At 40.9% G+C, this 22247-nt stretch overlaps 1 protein-coding gene across 11 annotated transcripts in view; it reads right to left on the bottom strand.

The window, feature by feature from the left end:
* KALRN (kalirin RhoGEF kinase) overlaps window positions 1–22247 on the bottom strand; it is a gene marked incomplete at both ends in the record, with an annotated part of 649897 nt that overhangs the window by 361531 nt on the left and 266119 nt on the right. For all 11 annotated transcript variants that reach the window (XM_084231955.1, XM_084231959.1, XM_084231961.1 and 8 more), the window contains one exon: window positions 1989–2180. In XM_084231955.1, coding sequence (XP_084088081.1) covers window positions 1989–2180 — 192 coding nt within the window. The remainder of the gene's footprint in view (window positions 1–1988; window positions 2181–22247) is intronic.

Raw genomic sequence — 22247 nt, 5'->3', positions numbered from 1 at the left:
TTGGTAGGGTTGAAGATATGACAGATGAGACATGAATATTTGCATGGTCTTAAGAGTGAACTAGTCACTATTAGTTTCTTCTACCATAAGCTAGAATTAAAAAGCATGGCTAGATCTCTTTCATTATGAGTGGTTTCCCTTGATTTGTGACAATAAGTATTTAAGTTTTAGGGGAGGACTCAGGTGGAGGAAACACAAAGATATTGGTATATTGAAAATATCCCCAGCAGTAATATCTACCATTTAAAAAGCACACTAGGTAACTTAGATGTCATCTCTAATCCATATAACAACCATAAAATTTATGATGTCTTCACATTAGAGAGGAGGAAACAAGCTCAGAATGGTAAGGTGACTTGCCCATGAGTTAATAAATGGTGCTGGGGCTGGGATTACAGCCTATGTGTGTTTGATCTCAAAGTCTAGACCCTAAATTATCCCATGTTGCCTTCCATGTTATATGGGTAACAGAGGGAGAGATTTAAGGTATTACCTTAAGTCTGACTCTCCATTATCTGTAAGTTACCCAAATTTCATACAAAGAAGGAAATTTAGAGGTAAGCTCATAGGCTTTAATATTAGTGATACCTGGGTTAAAATCCCAGCAGCACACAGATTGTGTGGTTTTTCACAGTGGTATGTTAATAAATGTTGAACAACTAGCATATATTTGCAAGTATGTGATATGTGTGTGTTTACACATGGAAATTTATATAAACTTTATTGATATAAAGGATCTAAAGCACATATTTTAAAAAGAATAATAACATATGCAACATCATTATTTTAAACTCTACATAGCGAATCGATTCTCATAGGATGCTTTGTTTGTGAATGACAGACTTACTTAGTTTCAACACAAAGTTGATCTCTTCACTTATATTGAGGTATAAGACAAAAGTGAAAAGATACCTGAAGATTTATGTTAGAACACAATTCATTCATCAGCATGTGACTTTGTACTGAATAGAATAATAGTTTTGAATGTCAGAAAAATGTTGCCTCAATTTTGTGTGCTATCCACAATGTAACAGTGACAGGACACATTATTAAGTTTAGTCTGCATTTTCAATATTTTCTCCATCAGTTTCTTAAGATTCAAGGCTTTGATGATTTTCTTGGTTTGAAAAATTTAGCTTGGTCTATTTCAACCTACCAATGTGCCACCATGAAGAATATGGAGTTGGAAAGAGATAATCAGTAGCATTCAACTCTATCATATTTCTATAAATTGCTATAAATAACTAAGAACAAAAATAATAGTAAAACACATAAAAATAATTGGGAGTGGTGAGCTATGAGTGTTTACTACCTTTGTTTTTAATGTGACATATCTAATGTAAACGTATAATTTAAAATAATGACTGTGTTTAATAACAAGCTCACAGAATTCCTAGCATTTAATAATTGGTTCTCCCTGATCTGGCTAGAACCAGCTCCAACACACCATCAGATCTCAGACAGGTCACTTATCTCTCTGAGCTTCAGTTCTCTTCTCTATAAAATGGGTTAGAAATGTCCCTGGTCAATGCCAGTAAGTAAATGGCCACAAATAATTATTATATTTATCCACAGCATTATCATTATATTATTATTATCCACAGCAATCACTTCATGTAAAATCAGTTTCCTCCTTCTCTCAGTACGCAGTGATTGGTTTATTCTAACCCCCTTGATCTATGTCCAGGGAATGCAAACAAAACAGATAGTCAACACACACACACACACACACACACACACAATGGACTAGCAGTCTCTAGGTTCTTTTTTGTTTGGATGTTAAGCAGAGCCACCAAGAATTATCAAATTTTTTTTATGTACATAGGGGCCATGAAAAGGGTAGAACATGCATCATAGTTGCAACTATGCAGCAGAGTTTTTAGTGTTTGAAAGAGAGTAGGGCACTCCACAGAGTCAGTATATTATATCACTTTACCCTTCTTCCTCTTCTCTACCCTTCCCACCACCAGCATCTCCCTTGGCTTCACCTGCTCAGCCTTCTGGTGGAACACCGCGGACATGGCGAGGATGGTGCTGCGTTCATCCAGGGCAGCCGCAAAGCTCTTCCACTCCTGGTCCAGCTGTGTGGAAATCTGCTTGATTTGCTGGGAGGCATAATGGCCGGCCTCAGAGAGGCGGGAAGCAACGGACATGATGCGGTTGATGTTGACATAGGCGTTCTGGAAGCAAAGGAGGACGAGCACTTAATGAGACAAGATGAAAGGCATCCACCAAGCACTTCTAGGTGGGTATTTGGGGAAAGAGGCTACCCAAAACAAAATGTATGAGAGAGGCTGGTGCAGGCCACATAGTGTAGCCATTTTTGGTACAAGGGATATCTTTGTCTATGACATAAAATTTCAATAGAGAGCAGCATAGTAAAAAAGACCTTTCATTCTGGGACCAGCATAGTTTTGGTGCCAAGTATTAATACACATGAATGTAGTCACTTTATATGGATTACCTTACAAAATCTTCACAATCATCTTATATTATGAGGTCATACCAAAGGGACAGTAAGAAACTTTCAAGTGTTACTCTCTGGAAGCAATGGCATAGAACTAGGGCAAATGCCAAAGGAGACAAAGGCACCTTTCTTGCTTAGGAGAGAGGTATACCCAAGGCATTACTGCAACCCACCACAGGGCAGGAGTGCTCATCAGAGAGGACAAAAAACACATGTCACATGATAATCATACATCTTCCTATCATCCAGAGAAATCTCTGCTCTTCCCTGCCTTTTCCCCCACCAACAGAGCTGGGACACTGACCATTAGTCACGGTTTAAATAGAGAGAGGAGGTGGGCCCTCCCCTGGTGGGGGGTTGAGCACACTTTGAAGCTCTCTGCAGCCTCTGCAGCACGGGTTCGATCCCGGCCAAACGGCAAGAATCCCACACAGGACAGTAGACCTCTCCTGTCGTGCCTGCTGCTAACCTCAGCAGTGTATTTCAGTCAATCTGCCTTTTCTGCTCCCCACTCTGTCTGGTGAATCCTCTCACCCTCCCGCACATCTGGCCTGTAGCCTGGTTCTTGTATGCATAAATAAATAAATCTTTAAAAAAAAGAAGAGAGAGGATTTGAAGCTACATTTTTCCACACTGAAAATATGATCTGTGGAACCCTTTCTTATTCCTACTTGACTTATGAACACTTGTCCCCGGCTCCCGATCCCATCTAGCATCTATGGGTTTTCCTGGACACACCAATGCCTTTCATTTTGTGCTTTGTTTATATTCACTCCCATCTTTGATTAGCCATTAAAATTTCATGAAATGTATAGTGTTCCCTCCTGGGCCAGCAGGAACCTTACAGGAAGGAATAAGACAGAATTAAAAAAAAAAAAAACCCACAAACATAAGACAGACATAAGACAGTAGTGAGCATGATTATTTTTAACAGCTATCTCCTATTAATTGTCTGGGGTGTCAAAACAATCAAGTAATACTGTGGCACCTACGAGAGCTTTTCTGAATCACACAATGTCTTCCTGAGGAAGGACTGAAGCTGCAGGTTGCTTGCACACCTTCCTTCTTTGTCATAAATGTTCTCAAATTATAATAAATATTCTTCAGCAAAAGCATTTTTTCTTGGTTCTATTAGCTCAGAGGTAGTTCATTAATATTGGGTAAGTTTAATGACGGTTCTTTATTTTCCTTTCCCTCTGCCTTCATGGTCCCATTCATCTTAGCTGTCCCTGGCCTCAAGCACTCTATCCCAAACCTGAGCTGGGTTGATAAGGTCTCTCTTCATTTAAAAGGTCTCTGTGGACATTTAAAAGGTTAAGTGAAGAGCTTGAACACAAATCCATCCTGATGTCTCATGACCCTTGTGTGTAATCTCTTTCTTTAGTCTGACCTGAGACCTTTCTGATGTAGTATATTTCCTTTACTCGAGCTAGAATATTACTGATGCCAGTTATTTGAAAAAATTATCCTTCAAATATTTGGGAATCATTATGAGCCATGTTTTCTGAGCTAGGAAAAAATTCTACTTAAAAGTAAACTATTTTAGAACTGACAGAAAAACTAATGCTCCACTTAGAAATAGAGGGGTGTGCACTGATTTTTAACAGTTCCATCTTCCAAGGGAATAATATTTAAACCCCCCCCCCCCAATTTTTGCCTATGCTGTTATTTCAGTTTGGGCTCCTCCCAAAGAAGACCTTGAAGCAAGAATTTGGAAAGAAAAAGAAAAATACCGGATGGTCTCACTCATAGCAGGAATCTAGAAAACTTAAATAAGGGACCAGGAAAATGACTAACTATAAGAAAGTGAAAATCAAAATCAACAAAAAACTATGAACGAGAGACACTTTTGGGGGGGGGTGGCGGGAGGGGAGGGATTGGGTCAGAATGACGGGGTTGCAATTGTATGGGGAATATAAAAATAAAATTTATTATTTAAAAAAATAAAAAAAATAAAAGAGGTGCATGCAAAAAAATTAAAAAAATAAACTAACTTGCAAATATATATATATATAAAAAAAGAATTTGGACAGATAATTTGTTTGGGTGTGATCCCAGGAAGCATGGTGAGAAGCTGGGGGAGTCAAGGAGGAATGGGAGGAAAATAAAGGATGTGTTAATTATTAGTGGGTTAATGCTATCGTTAATTGAGGGTTGGTCTCTCTTAAAACCTTCAGAGATTGTGTAGAACACACCTCCCAGCTATCCTACTGGGAGATGAGGAGGCTGAGGTATTTACATATTAAGTCTCTCCTAGAGTAACTCCCTGGCATTTTCAGTGTGACCTACACACAAGCCAAGCACCTTCCCTAAGTCAGAGTGACCATGGGCAGAGAAATGCAGGAAGTTGACAGTGTGTATAGGAACCACCTGTAAATGATCCTCAGTGTGGACTGAGGGGATATGGATGAGACTTTAAAGGCATCTAATATAACTGTTCTTCCAAACTGAATTCAGCCTGGGAAAACACTCCCCACACTCCATTTATCCAGATTTATCTGGGGTTGTTAGGTTTTCTTGTCCTGGGAAAGACCTTGTGTGCTCTGTCCAGATAGGAAACAAGAACAACAATAAGAGCAGGGTATTAGCCTGTCCCCAGGATCCCTAATGAACACCTTAGAGATGCTAGCTGCCTGTCACCCCTTCCTCTTTAGTCTTTCCCCACACAGAACACAGGGAGGAATATTTCTGCTCACTTTAAGAAGAGCTTTCTAGCTATTAGAAATGTCTATCTGTAGCTGTCTCTGGAGCACCTTGTCACTCATTCAAATGTATATGGGTCGGGTTCAGTGTTGGGGACCTTGGGAGATGAAAGAAGAGCAAGACAAGATTCCTGTCCTCAGGGGCTAACAGCTGAGATTTAAGAAAAGTCCTCAAATAACTGCAAGTAAAGCAAAATGAAGTAAGTGTTTCACAGAGTAGAGGCAACTTGCAGTGGGGTTTCAGGGAGAAGGATCCGAACCACTGGTAGGGTGTCAGGAAGGGGCTTCCTGCACAGAAAGGGGTAGTGTGGCTGGCGGTTCCCCAAGGCCCCTTCAACCCTTAAGCCTGTGATCATAAAATAGAGCTAAAAACAAATAAACAAAAGATCACAGCTTACATTTCACATTCTAGAGACAGCACAGTAAGTGCTTTTTTGTTTCCTTATCAGTGGGCAGAAAAATGTCTTACTAAACCTAACAAATGATTAGGTTTCACAAAAGAATTAGAGGCAGTATCCTTCACAATGGAGGGATAAATATAATGTTGACTCATGAATTTGTTCCTATTCTTCTCTACAGCCCCTTTTCAAAACACAAAGCACTGCAGGCAAGTCTTATTGCCTAAGTTCATCATTATCTTCTTTTGCCATTAGCCTGAAGACAGACAAATGGGCATATAGATTCCACACTGTAGCCATAAACCAAATGAAAAGAGTGAAATGGCAAAGAAGGTCTCAAATGACTTAAAAGAAGTGAAAGAAGTTAAAAATGACAAAAAAGGTTAAAGAGCTGAATAAAGAGTCCAAATAAGTAGGGGTGCTAAGTCATTAGGCACAAATGACATATCATGGCTTTTGGTCAGAGCATCCATGCGGTTCTTTCATGACACTGTTTATGCCTCTATTAAGAGGCATTTGGGAGTCATGTTTGTCCTGAGGACATGACCAGTGGGAATGGATATTTTGACTCTTTATGGCTTTTCCATTTCCTACCAGCTGCCCTTCCACTCCTCCCATCTGCCTGGCTGTGACATTCTTTCTGCCAGCCTTAAATGCCCTTCCATGTGCAGAGCTGTCTATAAGCCTTGGCCATGAATGCCACTGGGCCAGGAATCAGGAGACATGAGATGTGGTCCACCTCTGATACTCACTTAGGAAGTCATTTGCCTTCTCAGTGCCTCAGTTTCTTCATTTGTGAAATGAGGGGTTGAACTAAAAGACTTCAGACATTGCATTTCTGAATAAGCAGTCAGCTCTATAACTCATGCATCTGGGCACATTTTCTGATTATGGAGGGCACCTAGATTTAATGTAGAGAGACCTTTTCTCCAATATTGACTAAATCTATTCCCTGCCAAAACCTTTGTCAGTGGAGGTGGTGGGGCATAGAGACTGAAGAAACAAGGGTAATTCGAGGCTTTCAAGTGTCCCGGGGAAGGGATGGTTTTAAACAAAAGCATATGATCTGATTTACACTTTCAAAAGACTGCTCTGTGCACTCAGGGGTTAACTGGTGGAGGTGGGGAGGGTGTGCATGGAGTGAGACCAGGGAGAGTAGTGATACCTACCCCCAGAGACACACATAGCTCAGTCTTGACTGTTCATGTGCCCCAGGCCCTCATCCCAGCTCTCCTTTCTACCCTGTATTGTGAAGGTCATGGCTAGAGCTGGGACCTCTCCCCTGAGCTCTTCATCCACCAGGTGACCAACCGCGAGGTGCTCTCTTCTTCCTCTCCTCTTCAGCCCCTGAACTCGGCTGCCTAGATTAACCAGCTTCCCTGGTCAGAAGTTAATAACATGACTTAATAATTCCGACTTAATGAGTATCTTCTTAAGCACTTACCTCAAAAATGCTTTATTAATCTAAATAGCAGTGCTGCTATTCTTTTTCTTCTTCTTCAAAGTATCACATAGTCCAAGATATAAACACCATCTACCTTAAAGAATGCAATTCTCATGCATCACAGTTGGCTGCATCATTTACCCCTATGTTCCTCCCTTCATTTCAGTCACAAATGGGGAAAAAATGGCTAAATTCCAGAAAAATATCATGAGCTCAAAAACCCTCTATATTTATTTATACCCTGCTTCCACTTTTGTTGCTATAAAATTCTCTGTTTTCTTGTCTTGTTCCTGCAGTCATTAATTGGAGATCATAGGATACATGGTCTCTCCCGTGGCCTTGTCGCCTACTGTGATTAGCTGAAATCAATGGAGCAGTCACGCTCCTGAAAGAACAACTTGGCAGAATCTTGATGAAAGTTTTTGGTCCTGCTAAAGGCTTTCACTTTGAACCTGGTTTTTCTGGATGCCCTGACTGGCTATAAAAACATGCAAATTTGCTTCTAAGATAACAACTTCCCATTTCAAAACCTAGCAAAGTTTCCTCTTTAAAGTTTCTTATGTGGTAAAGTCAGAAATAAATACCAGCTCCTCTAGAAATAATCATTTGATGGAAACTATGGTTTTGATAAACCTTGAGCTCTGTGTCAGGGGCTCTGTGTCAATGGCTAAGAGGTCATTGTTGAGCATGTATATTATTTGAATCCCATTTACTTCACTCCTAGAAGCAGGTATGAATTTTACATAACTATGGTCTAAAGGTCCCACCCTAAATCAGAAACTCTTTCCTGTATGTTACATAATATAAAGCATTCAGTGAATTGCATGGCATATAACTGATAACTCAAAGAATGTCATATCGAAAAAGGGGCGGAGCAACATGGCGGCGAGGAGACGCTGCGAGTAAGATCTCCCATTAAAAAAAGTTAATAGGGAGGAAAAGCGGCAGGTCCCAGTGAGAACTGGGACACGGAAGATAAACGGACGACTCCAGCAAACTGCCCAAAGAAGAAAGTGGCCATAAAAGAGGACCAGAAGGGAGGGAAGCGCAGAACCCTGCTCCCCTCCCCCGCCCACAAAGTCGGCACTCTCCGACCGGCAGAGAGGAGGGAAACAACAAACCAAAACGGCCAATAAGAAAAACGGACGCAGCAAGTGGGACTGTGAGTGGAAAGGAACTATTGCAGCCACCACACCCCGTGAACGGGAGCTGAGGTGAACCCTGCAGGATTCGCCGCGGCGGTGAGCGAACGGCTCCGGGCGCCATTAGAGAAGAACAAAGACCCCAGGAGACACGCACACAGCCCAGGCTGCCAGTAAGCTTGCGCGGAAAGTGGCGCACTCTGCGCGCTTGAAAAGCAAGTGCAGACCAGGATCGCTGCTGCCCAGGTCCCCGCGCCTGCGACCTAGGCTTGGGAGACGACCTAGGCTTGCGGGGAGACGCTCGGAGGTCCTCACTGAGGTGAAGGTCCCTCCCTGAGTAAGCAGGAACCAGGCGCCCAGGCACGGGAGCGGTGCAAAAGGCGCCATTCCCGCGCCACTGAACTGGGCTACAGCCCGCGTCCTGGAACTGAGGGCTTTGGAACTGAGACCCGGGGCAAGAAATTAGGGGCGTGGGTTCCCCACGACGGTGGGGCACAAGGCAGACACAGCACCCCAAAGCCGTTGAGGTGTACTCTACCATCCCCGCTCTGCTCCCTGTCCCACGGGGTGGAAAATCAGCTCCCCAAGGGCTCTAGGAGAGATCTCTGGCGCCACCTAGCGACTTGTAGCCAGCACAGGCTCCTGAAGGAGCTAGTGGCCAGCTGGGGAGTTAGCCCGCACCCGGCCCCTTCCGAACAAGTAGTCTGAGCCCACAGGGAGAGCGAGCACCCACAGCTGGGGCAGACCAGGCACGCAGAAGAGTGTGCCTGACACCGTACGCGCAGGGAGTGTGTCCCACATCACCATTTTAGAACAGGGACATTTCTTCAGTAAAGACTACCTGCAGAAGGCTTCCTCAGGAGCCAGAGGTGAGCGGGGGAAGTTCGCCCACGCCAGACCCCTTCTGGCCTGCAGTCCAAGCCCAGAGGGGGAGCAGGAACCCACCGCCGGGGCAGACCAGGCGCACAGGGGAGTGTGTCCCCACATCGACATTTTAGGACAGGGACCTTTCTCCAATAAAGACTGCTTGAAACTGACAGATGACTCCTGGAGGAACCAGAGGGGAGCAGAGAAGCTCACCCAAGATGCCGGCCAGTCCCAACTACACAGTGTCCCAACGCATACGGCAAATTAGAAAACAGACAGTAGGGAGGAGAAGAACCACACGCAACCTAGCAACTCTCCAGAGAAAAAGCACACCACAAAAAGAAAACCAGCCCTGAGATTGCAACGACAGTAACTTGGAAGAACTTCTGAGCCTTCCAGAAAGAGAATTTAAAATTGCCGTGATTAAAAAACTGACAGAAGTCATAAAGGAAAACAATGATAAGGGAAAAATAATCAACGATCAGAAGAATGAAATTGAGTCCCTAAAGAGGGAAGTAAAAGAAATGCAGGAGATCAAAGAATTAGTGGAAGAACTAAAGAATTCTGGGAAAAGCAATGAAAGCAGAATTGATGAAATGGAAGAACGAATAAGTGCTCTTGAAGACACAGAAATAAAAAGAACCAAAACAGAAAAGGAAAGAGAAGTACGAAGGAAAAAGAATGAAGAAAGACTTCGGGAACTATCTGACTCCATGAGGAAAGGAAATATAAGAGTTATAGGAATACCAGAAGGAGAGGAGAGAGAAGTAGGAACAGAGAAAATATTCAAAGAGATAATTGAAGAGAACTTCCCAAATGTGAAGAAGGAGCTGAAAATTGATATACAAGAAGCAAGAAGAACACCAAACTTCCACGACGAAAGAAAAAATACAGCAAGACACATAATAGTAAAGCTCCCAAGAATCCAGGACAAGGAAAAAATAATGAAGCTGGCAAGAGGGAAGAAACAGATAACATTCAAAGGAAAGCCAATCAGGCTGACATCAGACTTCTCCGAAGAAACACTACGGGCAAGGAGAGAGTGGAGGGACATAGTCAACAGACTCCAAGAAAACAGATGCCAACCAAGAATACTCTATCCCGCAAAGCTCTCCTTCCTCTTTGAAGAAAGAATATGGACCTTCCCAGACAAACAGAAACTCCGGAATTTCATTGCAACTAAACCCCCACTCCAAAAAATACTACAAGGAGTCCTAAAGCCAGAACCTCAGAGGGACGAATAACAATGAAAGAAGGCCAAAAAAAAAAAAAGTTATTAAAAGAATAAATAAATAAAATCAAAGGAAAGACAAACACAATGGCAAATACAGATGTTAACATATCAATATTAACTCTAAATGTAAATGGACTAAACTCTTCAATAAAAAGACACAGAGTCGCAGGCTGGATTAAGAAACAAAACCCAACCTTTTGCTGTCTCCAGGAAACACATTTAGCTACAAAAGATAAAAATAGGCTCAAAGTTAAAGGATGGAAAACAATTCTACAAGCAAATGGACCAAAAAAGAAAGCAGGAACAGCTATACTTATATCAGATAAAACAGATTTCAAACTCAAAAAGATAAAAAGAGACCCCAATGGTCACTACATTATGATCAAGGGGACAATACTTCAAGAAGAAATAACACTCATTAACATATACACACCAAACGAAGGAGCACCAAAATATATCAGACAACTGTTGTCCTCTCTGAAAACAGACATCAGAGAAAACACATACGTAGTGGGAGACTTCAACACACCACTATCAACAATGGATAGATCAACAGACAAAAAATAAGTAAAGAAACCAAAGCTCTAAATAAGGACCTAGAGCAATTGGGCTTAACAGACATCTATAGAACACTAAACCCCAAAAAAACGGAGTACACATTTTTCTCAAGCGCACACAGATCATTCTCCAGGATCGATCACATACTGGGGCACAAGACAAACATCAACAGATACACGAAGATTGAAATCATATCAACCATCTTTTCTGACCATGAAGGCATCAAACTAGAAATAAACCATAAAAAGAAGGCAAGGAACTTTCCTACCTCATGGAGATTAAAAACCACACTACTGGAAGACCACTGGACTAATGAGGAGATAAAAGAGGAAATTAAAAAATTTTTTGAATTGAACGACAAGGAGGACACCAATATCCTAAATGTATGGGATGCAGCAAAAGCAGTAATAAGAGGAAAATATATAGCAATAGAAGCTCACATCAAGAAACAAGAAAGAACTCAAAGAAACAACCTAATCTCGAAGCTCAAAGATCTAGAAAAAGAACAACAAAAAAACCCCAAAACCAGTAGAAGAAAAGAAATAATAAAAACCAAAGCAGAAATAAATGAAATTGAAACTAAAAAAACAATCCAAAAGATCAATGAAACCAAGAGCTGGTTCTTTGAAAAAATCAATAAAATAGACAAACCCCTAGCCAGGCTCACAAAGGAAAAAAGGGAGAAAGCAAAAATAAACAGGATCATCAATGAAAGAGGAGAAATCACAACGGACACAGCAGAAATCAAAAGAATAATCAGTAACTACTATGAACAGTTATATGGAAACAAGTTTAACAATCTAGAGGAGATGGACAAATTCCTACAACTCTACAATCACCCAAAGCTAGATAAAGAAGAAATAGAACACCTAAACAGACCAATTACAATTAGCGAAATTGAAATGGTAATCAAAAACCTCCCCAAAAACAAAAGCCCAGGACCTGATGGATTTACAAATGAATTCTACCAAACATTCAGAGACAAATTAGTGCCTATCCTTCACAAACTCTTCCAAAAAATTGAGAAGGAAGGGACAATACCAAACACGTTTTATGAAGCCAACATTACACTAATACCAAAACCGAACAAGGACAACACAAAAAAGGAAAACTACAGGAAATCTCCCTAATGAACACTGATGCAAAAATCCTCAACAAAATTTTAGCCATCAGAATCCAACAATGTATCCATAAGATAATTCACCACGACCAAGTAGGATTCATTCCAGGGGCACAAGGATGGTTTAACATCCGAAAATCAATCAACGTTATCCAACACATCAACAAAGAGAAATATAAAAACCATATGATAATATCAATAGATGCTGAGAAAGCTTTCGACAAAGTGCAACACCCATTCATGATAAAAGCCCTTGAAATTCTTGGGATACAAGGAACATACCTCAACATCATAAAGGCCATCTATGACAAGCCAACAGCCAGTATCATTCTCAATGGTGAAAAGCTGAAAGCAATTCCATTAAGATCTGGAACAAGACAAGGATGTCCACTCTCACCACTGCTTTTCAATATAATACTGGAAGTCCTAGAGAGAGCAATAAGACAAGAGAAAGACATCCAAGGAATCCAAATAGGAAAAGAAGAAGTCAAACTATCACTATTTGCAGACGATATGATATTATACATAGAGAACCCCAAAAACTCCACAGAAAAGCTAATTCAACTCATCAATCAGTTCAGTAAAGTGGCAGGATACAAAATCAACACGCAAAAGTCAGTAGCCTTCCTATACACAAACAATAAATCTGAAGAAGAAGAAATCAAAAAAACCATCCCTTTTGTTATTGAAACAAAAAAAATCAAATATTTGGGAATAAATCTAACAAAAGAGGTAAAGGACCTATACAAAGAAAACTATAAAACACTGTTAAAAGAAATAGAAGAAGACACAAAGAAATGGAGAGCCATCCCCTGCTCGTGGATTGGAAGAATAAACATTATTAAAATGGCCATCCTTCCAAAAGCAATATACAGATTCAATGCTATTCCAATCAAAATTTCAATGTCATTCTTCAAAGAAATAGAACAATTATTGATGAAATTCATATGGAATCACAAAAAACCCTGAATAGCCAAAGCTCTCCTGAAAAAAAGAGAAGGGAATGGAGGCATTACACTCCCAGACTTCAAACTATACTACAAAGCCATAATCATCAAAACTGCATGGTATTGGAACAAGAACAGACATACAGACCAATGGAATCGAATAGAAACTCCAGAAATAAACCCACAGATTTATGGTCAACTAATCTTTGACAAAGGAGCAAAGACTATGCATTGGAGCAAAGAAAGTTTGTTCAATAAATGGTTCTGGGAAAACTGGGTCGCTACATGCAAAAGAATGAAGCTTGACCACTACCTCACACCATACACAAAAATCAACTCAAAATGGATTAAAGAACTAGACATAAGACCTGAAACCATAAAATATATAGAAGGAAATATAGGCGAAACACTACGTGATTTGCACATCAAAGACATCTTTACAAACACATCACCCAAAGCAGTGATAGTGAAGGCAAAGATAAACAGCTGGGACTACATCAAATTAAAGAGCTTCTGCACAGCAAAAGAGACAATAACAAAAACAAAGAGAAACCCCACCAACTGGGAGAACATTTTTGCACCCAACACTAATGATAAAGGACTGATCACAAAAATCTGCAAAGAGCTGATGAGACTCAACAACAACAAAGAAAAGAATCCAGTCAAAAAATGGGCAGAAGAGCTAAAAAGAAACTTCTCTGAAGAGGAAATGCAAATGGCCAACAGGCATATGAAAAAATGTTCAACATCACTTGCCATCAGGGAAATGCAAATCAAAACTACCATGAGATACCATCTTACACCAGTGAGAATGGCACATATTAAAAAAACTAGCAACAACAAATGCTGGCGAGGGTGTGGAGAAAAAGGAACTCTTCTACACTGTTGGTGGGAGTGCAAACTGGTCCAACCACTGTGGAAAGCTGTGTGGAGATTTCTGGACCTACTAAACATAGAGCTTCCATATGATCCAGCAATTCCACTCCTAGGTATTTACCCAAAGGACACAGAAACATCAATTCCAAAGAACACCTGCACCCCTATGTTTATAGTAGCACTGTTTACAATAGCTAAGCTTTGGAAACAACCCAAATGCCCAAAAATAGATGACTGGATCAAGAAGATGTGGTCCATATATACCATGGAATATTACTCAGCATTCAAAAAAGATAAACACATGCAATTTGCAGCAACATGGATGGCGCTGGAAGGGATCATGCTCAGCGAAATAAGCCAAAAAGAAAAAGAAAAATACCGGATGGTCTCACTCATAGCAGGAATCTAGAAAACTTAAATAAGGGACCAGGAAAATGAATAACTACAAGAAAGTGAAAATCAAAATCAACAAAAAACTATGAACCAGAGACACTTTTAGGGGGGCGGGGGCGGGAGGGGAGGGATTGTGGTCAGAATGGGGGGGCTGCAATTGTATGGGGAATATAACAATAAAATTTATTATTAAAAAAAAAAAGAATGTCATATCTTTTCCCTTATCCTGTTCAGCAGTCTGAATTAAAATTAATTTAATTAATATTAAAGTATTAGTAAACCAAATCAAAGTCTTAGCAAAAACACATAACATAAAGAAAATTTTGTCAACTATTCCACCAACAGGCAAATAATCCAACAAAAGCCCAAAACCCCACTGTATTTCACAGAGAGCACTGTCCCCCACTATTCCTGGGGCAGAGTCCCTCTCCATAGAGTCTGTCACATGTGCCCAGCCCTACAGTAGCTGTCCTCACTGCCTGCCAGTCACTGCCTGAACATCACAGCCTGTCTGCTAGTAGGATACCTTGCCTCTAGAATTCAAATGTCTGGACCCTTGAATCCACAGGCCTTTTCTGGACCAGAGAAGTCAAAGACTTTAGCATCATTCCGTGAGCCATGGGCTTTCATTCTTTGGAGTCTTAGTCTCTGGGACAGCCTTCTCAAGTCATCTCCACCACCTTGGCATATGTTAGCAATACCCAGAGCACTCAAAGGTAGGAACACCTTGTCCTCACACAAGGGGACAGACCTGTCTCCTTATCATTTACCATAAGGTGCCAGAAGCCTCCTCCCCACGCTGGGCATGGGGGACCTCCACATTGTTGTTCAAGGGCAACATTTCCTCTTTTGTCTTTGCCACCACAGAGGGAAAAAGGACTCATTGAAAAGCTATCTCATCTCTGTAAGGAACACATTCTGGGCTCAGAGTTCTCTTCCATTATAGTTAACGGGGTAGCCGCTTTTAAATTATTACAACAAAAATGGAATTTGTGACCTATTAGATCATCACAGGAGGTGAGGCACAGCTCCCACGTAGAGACCACTTTCCTAAAAGGAGCTCAGTCCTCTAGAAAGTCCCAGGGACCTGACTCTCCTATAAAAGTCAAGGAAGAGAAGCCAGGCAATCAGTCAGCCAAGGAACGAGATTCTCAGTAAAATCAGCTGGGTTAAGTGCAAACTGAATGTTAAATCAAAATGTTAAATACAAAACGTATAAATGTACACTCTTAGCTGAGAAATATGTATACCATATTTATCAGTTATTGAAAGTTTATAGTGTACCAGGTCTGCATGGTGGCAGGGACTTCCCTTTAGGGTCTTTTTCTCATCTCAATTTTCTTGTGTATAAAAAAGCATATAAGAAATACTTTTGGAATATATATACATATTTACGTATATATAATATACACACACATAGACATATATTTTTTAATAACAGCAGGAGGATTTTCTTAAAACTATAAAGAAGGAATACACAGTATGCTATCCCCAGTGCTTTCTTTTGTCAATGATGTTAATACATCAAAACATTAGATGTTTACGGGTGATGGATCTAAGAGCAATTTATGTTCAACTGTCTACTATTATCAAACTCATTCTTTCTATTGAGACACAAACGTTGTTTCAAGTTTGTTGTTCTTTTTTACTCCACAATAATACTAGGGGTTGTAGAGTATTTTTAATAGATTTGGCATTTTTAATTGTTTTTAATTTTAAAAATTATTTTAATGTATCTTTAGTACATTTAGTCAAGATACACTTCACGAAGGTGTAATTACTCAGACTTCCCCATGTCTTTTTGCTCTGGCAAACCTTTTTTTTTTAAGTAAAGTATGATTCATATAGAAGTGAAATAAGCAAGTTTTAATGAGCAAATATTGCTTTAATATGAAAAGAATAAAAATAAATTTTAAAGTGTTTTTTTTAAAGCCAAGGTCATGCGATAATCTCATTTTACATTTAGGGGGAAAAACAGACACGTCTTGAAACCACCCGTAGGTGCTTTTAAAAGTTTGTTAAATCAATCAAGTAGCAAAGTTAAAAGTCACAAAAGAAAGAAGCAAATTGGGATGAGGTCTAGTCTACATGACCCCTCTGCTTATTGCTACCTTTTTCTCATCTCCCACAGATTGTATTAATTTATATTTTTGTTTTGTCACACTCAAAGAGATTGTATTTGAGGAGAAAAGAATTTTATTATTTTCCTATGTAACTTTTAGAGGTTTTCCCATGTAACTTTCCCATGTAATCACATTAGGAAAATGAAGAGATTGTGCTAAAGTAATGAAAAAAGCTGCACTTCACGTCTTTTATCTAGTTTAATAATACCATATGTATGGTATTATTTTGCTAGTAACAAACCCACTTTGGGTCCTGAAGCTGTTAAACCATCAGCTTATGATTAATTAGTTTAACATTCTCATGTAAACCTGCTGATCCCACCTCAAAACATATGGACACTGGGATAAAAACATCTGGAATGAAGACTGTCCATGCTTGAAACTCTACTACAATAGTTATGAGATGTGATGAGCTCCAACTTCTGCTTCCCACAAACCACAGGGTGCCCTCTGAGGGGCCAAATAGGGCAGCTGATGGATGACTATATGGTCAGGTCTGGCCAAACAGTAGGTCAAACCATGTGGAAGCCATCTGTCACTGTTGGGTGGATTAAGGAAAGGAGCTGGAACAGCCTGGTGCTCAGCAAAGATAACATTGGCCCATGAATCCCTCTGTCCCTCTTGCCTGGCTTGCTAGATCAATGTCTCCTCCAGCAATCACTTTACAAACCATTAAGCAGTCATGAAAACAAGTGCCTGACCATATGTCTGAGGGCCAAGGAAACCCAGCAGCAGATTTAAGTAAAAGCTAAACTCTCTCTCATTTTCACTGCTCTGAGTGTAATTTCCTTGGGTGTGTGTGGATGTCTTTGTCTGAGGAATTCTTGCAGTATTCAAATAGGAGAGAGGGACAGGTACAGCTGGAATCAGATTCAGGGACGCTAGAGAGGAAAATGGTTAGGAACAATGCAGCGCTTCTGGGTTAGGATGTAGTAATTCCAGGCTGCCTTTAAGGCTGGAATCAAAGGCTCCAAGACTTCAGGAAAACATATTCACCAGTATTTTTTTCCTTTCTCTTCTAGAATTTGCTATTCAGAGCTTGGTCTACAGCATCAACAGAGCCGAGGAGCAAGTTAGAAATGTAGAATCTCAGACCCCTTTCCAATCTTCTAAATCAGAATTTACAGTTTAGCAAGATTGCCCTATGTGATATGCATGCACATTAACGTTCGAGAAGCTGTGTAGATGGGAACTCTGAGGAGCTGCCCCACACTAGGGGCATTTCTTCTAGAGCTCTTGACCCTGACAAGGTTAATAGCTAAACACACGTCAAGCATAACATTATGCTGAATGTTGAGTCTAAAATGTATGATCACATCTCATCCTTGGCAAAAATACTATCTTTATCCCCCATTTACAGTAGAGGTGGTGAGGCTCTGAGAAACTGAAGTAACTTGCCAATGATCGCATAACCAGGGAGGAAATACAAAGGTGAGGTTAGTGCCTGGTGCTCCTGCTCTTTTCCATCATGCCATTTTACTTTGCTATAAATGTGAAAGAAGTTGAGCTGGCTAAGAATGTCCTTTAAAGAAGAGGGGCGATGATGAATTTCTCCCAAAGATTCAAAAACTTCTATCCCAGAGAAATAGGGTTCCTCGAGAGAGAATTCAACAAATATTTCTACATCCCTGAAGCCTTCTCTTTGGGGCCCTCGGAAGTCTGAGAATAGTCCTGTTTTGGAATAGGCAGCAGAATGACAGGTAGATTTCCCTTGCCCTTTACTTCCATGGAGAAATAATCTCTACCTGTAAATCCAAGGCCAGTCACCTCGTGGAACAGGTCCCTGTCTCCGCAGAACCACAGAAATTTCAGCATTAAAAAGGCAATTCTTTGCCTTTTAAATGGATATCTTATTGATAGAGTCTTAAATGTGTCACTCTATTTGTTTATTCAACCACTTATTCATTAACAGTGTAAAGCACTGTACAAGCAGGGAACAAGGCAGATGAATTCCTATGCTCATGCAGCTTACATTTTTGAGGAATTGTCAGATAATTGATTAATAAATTATACTATATATTTCTTATTTGAAATAAGAAACTATAGTTGGGAAAAAAATAAAGTGTGATGGAAGTGGGGAAATACTACAAAAGACAGAGAAGTCAGAGTAGGATGACCCCTGAAGTCAAAGGTGAAACCAGAGCTTAGCCCTGAATGAAATGAGTGAATCATGTCCAGCAAGAGACTCTAAGTAGAGAGAACAGCAGGGGCAAAGACCATGAGGCAAGAATGATTTTGGTGGGTTCAAGAAAGAGCAAATAACCCAGGGTGAATAGAGTAAATAAATTGGTAGCAGAGCCTGAGATTCAAGAGTTAACTGGGGCCCAGATCATGTAGAACCTTGTAAGCCATGGTAAGGGATTTAAGATTTTAATTCTGAAAAGTTAGGATGACATTAACGTTATTTTGAGAGGAGTGATGTGCCTAACTTGGTAGGCTCTCTCAGGCAACTGTGTTGAGAATGGACCATAGGGAGCAAACATGGAAGCAGGGAGACCTGGCAGGAGCTACTTCAGTAGGAGTGGATGGAAGCTTGGAGCAGTGCGGTGGCTGTGGAGGTGATAACAAATGGCCAGACCTGGATATATTTTTGGGGTAGAGCCAAAAGGACTTGCTAATAGAAATACGTTAGCTCTTCCTCATTTCTGGGCCTCTGGCTGTGTCACAGACATTTATCTCTGTTTTTTGTGATGAACCTTTCCCCTCTGCCTACCTGGTTCTGACCTCTCAGTTGCCGAATGTTCCGATTTATAAACATCTTGCCTGTGTGTCCTTGATCACTCTCTGTCCCTCATCTGGTACTCCTGGCCAGCTACCACCCATGCTCCAGAATGGCATATGCAAAGCTGCTGCCGCTTATAACCACCAATATTTGATATTTGTGCTGTGCTTAACAGTTTAGGCCCTTTTGTGTACATTACTCATCTGATGTGCTAGGTTTCACAGACCAATTCACATCTTTCATTCAGTTCCAAGAGACCTCAAAGAAGAGGCATGAGTCAGCTTTGGCTGAATTTCAAATAAATTAACTCCATGACAGCTACAACTTGACAGAGAACAGGCACTGGCTGTGTGTGTGTATGTAAAAGTTTGTGGGTAAACTGAGCTACAAGACTCAGGGGGTATATACCACATGACACAGAAAACATTCTAAAGGTAAGGAATACAATGAAGAGGCTGCAGATAGCAATGGATTGAAGCCATAAAGAGATACCAGGATTGTGGACAGAGAACTAGGAATCAGGGAGAAGGAGATTGAGAGCTGGAAGGAGATGAATGATCAAAAGAAAAGTCTGAACCAGACTAGAAATCCGAGTTGACAGCCAAACCCAATGGCCTTTCAGAAGAGACCCAGCTACATAACTGGGAAGGAGGTGAGGGAAGACAAGATTGTGTACCACAGTCATGCTGAGGAAACCTTTCCCTAAACTGGAAGCTTCTTTATATTTCTAGTTTAAATGCCAAAGCCCAAAACATAACTAATTAGAGACTGGTGAGTACAAGTTAGTGGACCTTCTAGAGAAGCTGGGATGGGGCACAAGATGCAGAGAATAAAGACAGGGGTTCCTAGATACTTTTGACCTTGAAGGAAAGCCCTTATCTCTAATCACAGAGACTAATAACCTGGTAGCTTTAGAGTCTGATCCTAGGGTTATTGTCAATTTGGAGCAATGATTCTCAATCTGGTCCTCACCCTTGTACAGACTTCCTGGAATCTACCCCAGCACAATATCAAAGTCTGGGCAGTGGGTCCTAGATGTAGTATTTTTTTCAAAGCTGTCCAAATTACTGTGGTAGGCAGCCAGAAGGGGAAGACAGCTGCCTTAAGTAGCAGCTTCACAGCTTAGTTCAAAGCACACTTCTTTCTCCTTAGGACAAATGGACAATGTTGACAATGATGCCAATAGCAAGGATCATAATGGATACGGAGCAGATCAGAAAGTAAAATCTAATCCTTCTACTAAATTGGAAGAAAAGAGAAATTCCAACCACAAGGCCATTTGTGTGATACAAACACTGCATCCTGTTCAACTTGATTAGTAAAGTTAGGTCTGGCAGGTGATAACATGCAATACTTTACAAGCACAGGTTTCCCTGGGAGGTCTGCCTTAAGAGCCCCAGTGTTATCAGCAAGCCTGAGATTGTGTTCATTCTTGTCAGGAAGACACATTTTAGGGGCTTTATCTCCATCTTCAGAATTAGAACCTCAGAAACAATGCTTGGGGTCAAGTGAAAGTTGAATGGTCATACACTCCAGTAGCAGTTCCTGGACTTGCAGTGCACATCTCCTTGGTGTCCTGGTTCCCAGGCCTGTCCCTGATGGAAGCCACTTCTCTCATTTACCTTCTTTCCAGCTTCTTCTGGAGTCACATCCTTTGGGATTCCTTAGTAAAGAAGGTACTGCTTTAGCAGTTCAGCATCCTGGCTGCCCAAACTCTGCTCCAGGTTGATGACAGATGCTATGCCAAGCTTATTATCCTTATTCATTCAACTGGCCTTTGTTAGCCACCTACTAGAGCCAGACATTGTTAAAGATTCTAAGAATACAAATAAGAATAAGAAAAAAAAAAAAAAAAAACAAAGCCTGCCCTCTATATCCTAGTGGGAAAAATTCTTTTTGCATTTGGTACATGAATTTGAGGTGATACAATTGCAAGCTACTTGAAGATAGCTTTTGTGAATCCTGCTGTTTTCAGTGTTCAGCAAATGATACAGAGGATACAACAGGAAAACTTTGTTGAATACACCACATGAATACCAAGTGGCACACCCAGATCGTCCTACCTCAGCTTTGCTAAAATCACTCACTTTAACCATTAGAAGAGTATATCTAAAAAGCCAGTGGAAACCCACTGAGCCTTGGGTATGCCCACAGTCACCCAGGGATGGTAGGGATTTTTGTAGTCTTTTTAACCTTCTCTTTCCCTGACCACACCCAGGTATTAAATTCAATATACATACATAATGGAATATTACTCAGGTATATAAAAAGATGAACTCTTGCCATTTGTGACAACATGGGAAGAACTGGAGGAATTATGCTAAGTTGAAATATGTCAGAAGGAGAAAAGAAATATACTGGATGGTTTCACTCAAGTGGAACATAGAGAAGCAAAACAAATTGTAGGGGCAGGAACAGGACACAGTGCAGGTTTTCTGATCCCATGCAGACCGGGTAAAGGAGGAGTCAGAGTCCTCAGTGGTTTTTTGCAGGTCTTTTATTGGGGTTCAGCGGGTATGTGGCAGGCAGGGGTGCTGGGAGGCTGGCAGTCCACCCAGCCCCCAGCAAATCTTCACTCTATCTGGGCTTTCTGGCGTTCTCTGCTTCTGCTTCGGGCTTCTCTTTCGGCTTCTACTTCGACTTCTGCTGCTGCTACTGGCATCCCCGTGACGCCGCCCTTAAAAAGCACAGTCTTAGCTCAGCTGAATCCCATCTACCTATGCTCACACCCTATTCCAGGTGCCCGCCATCAGGCATGCATTCAGGACAAGGATCCATCATCTATCCTGATGGCGGAAGGGCAGAAAAGCCTGACATTTTCTTTACCCTACACAAATCTAAACCAAAACAGATCCTAGAAATAAAACTGCAGGCTAGAGATTACTAGAGGTGAAGGAACAAGGGGGGTGGATCAAAGTAGAAAGAGACCCAAGGATTATGGCAAAGGACTATGGGTGCTTTGATGGTGGGGTGGTGTGGTAACATACATCCTAAGCGGTGTAAACCTATTCCCCTAAATTATATGCAGTCTTGTAAACTAATGCTACCTCAATAAAGAAAAAAAAATTGTAAAGAAATAAAACCTCAAAAAAATTCTACTAATTGCCCGCTAATTACCATATGGTTTTCAACAATGTCCTGAGACATAAATTGCATCACAGACCTTTCTAATCAAAATCAAGTTGTGCTCAAGGGGTAGTTTCTAAGGTCAGTAATTGAGACTTTGTCTCTTTCCAAAAGGTCTTTCTCCAGCT

The sequence above is a fragment of the Talpa europaea genome, assembly GCF_964194135.1.
Source record: "Talpa europaea genome assembly, chromosome: 4".
NCBI classification, from domain to species: Eukaryota; Metazoa; Chordata; class Mammalia; order Eulipotyphla; family Talpidae; genus Talpa; species Talpa europaea.
The sequence above is the reverse complement of the archived record's forward strand: the minus strand, read 5'-3'. Positions and strand labels throughout refer to the sequence as shown.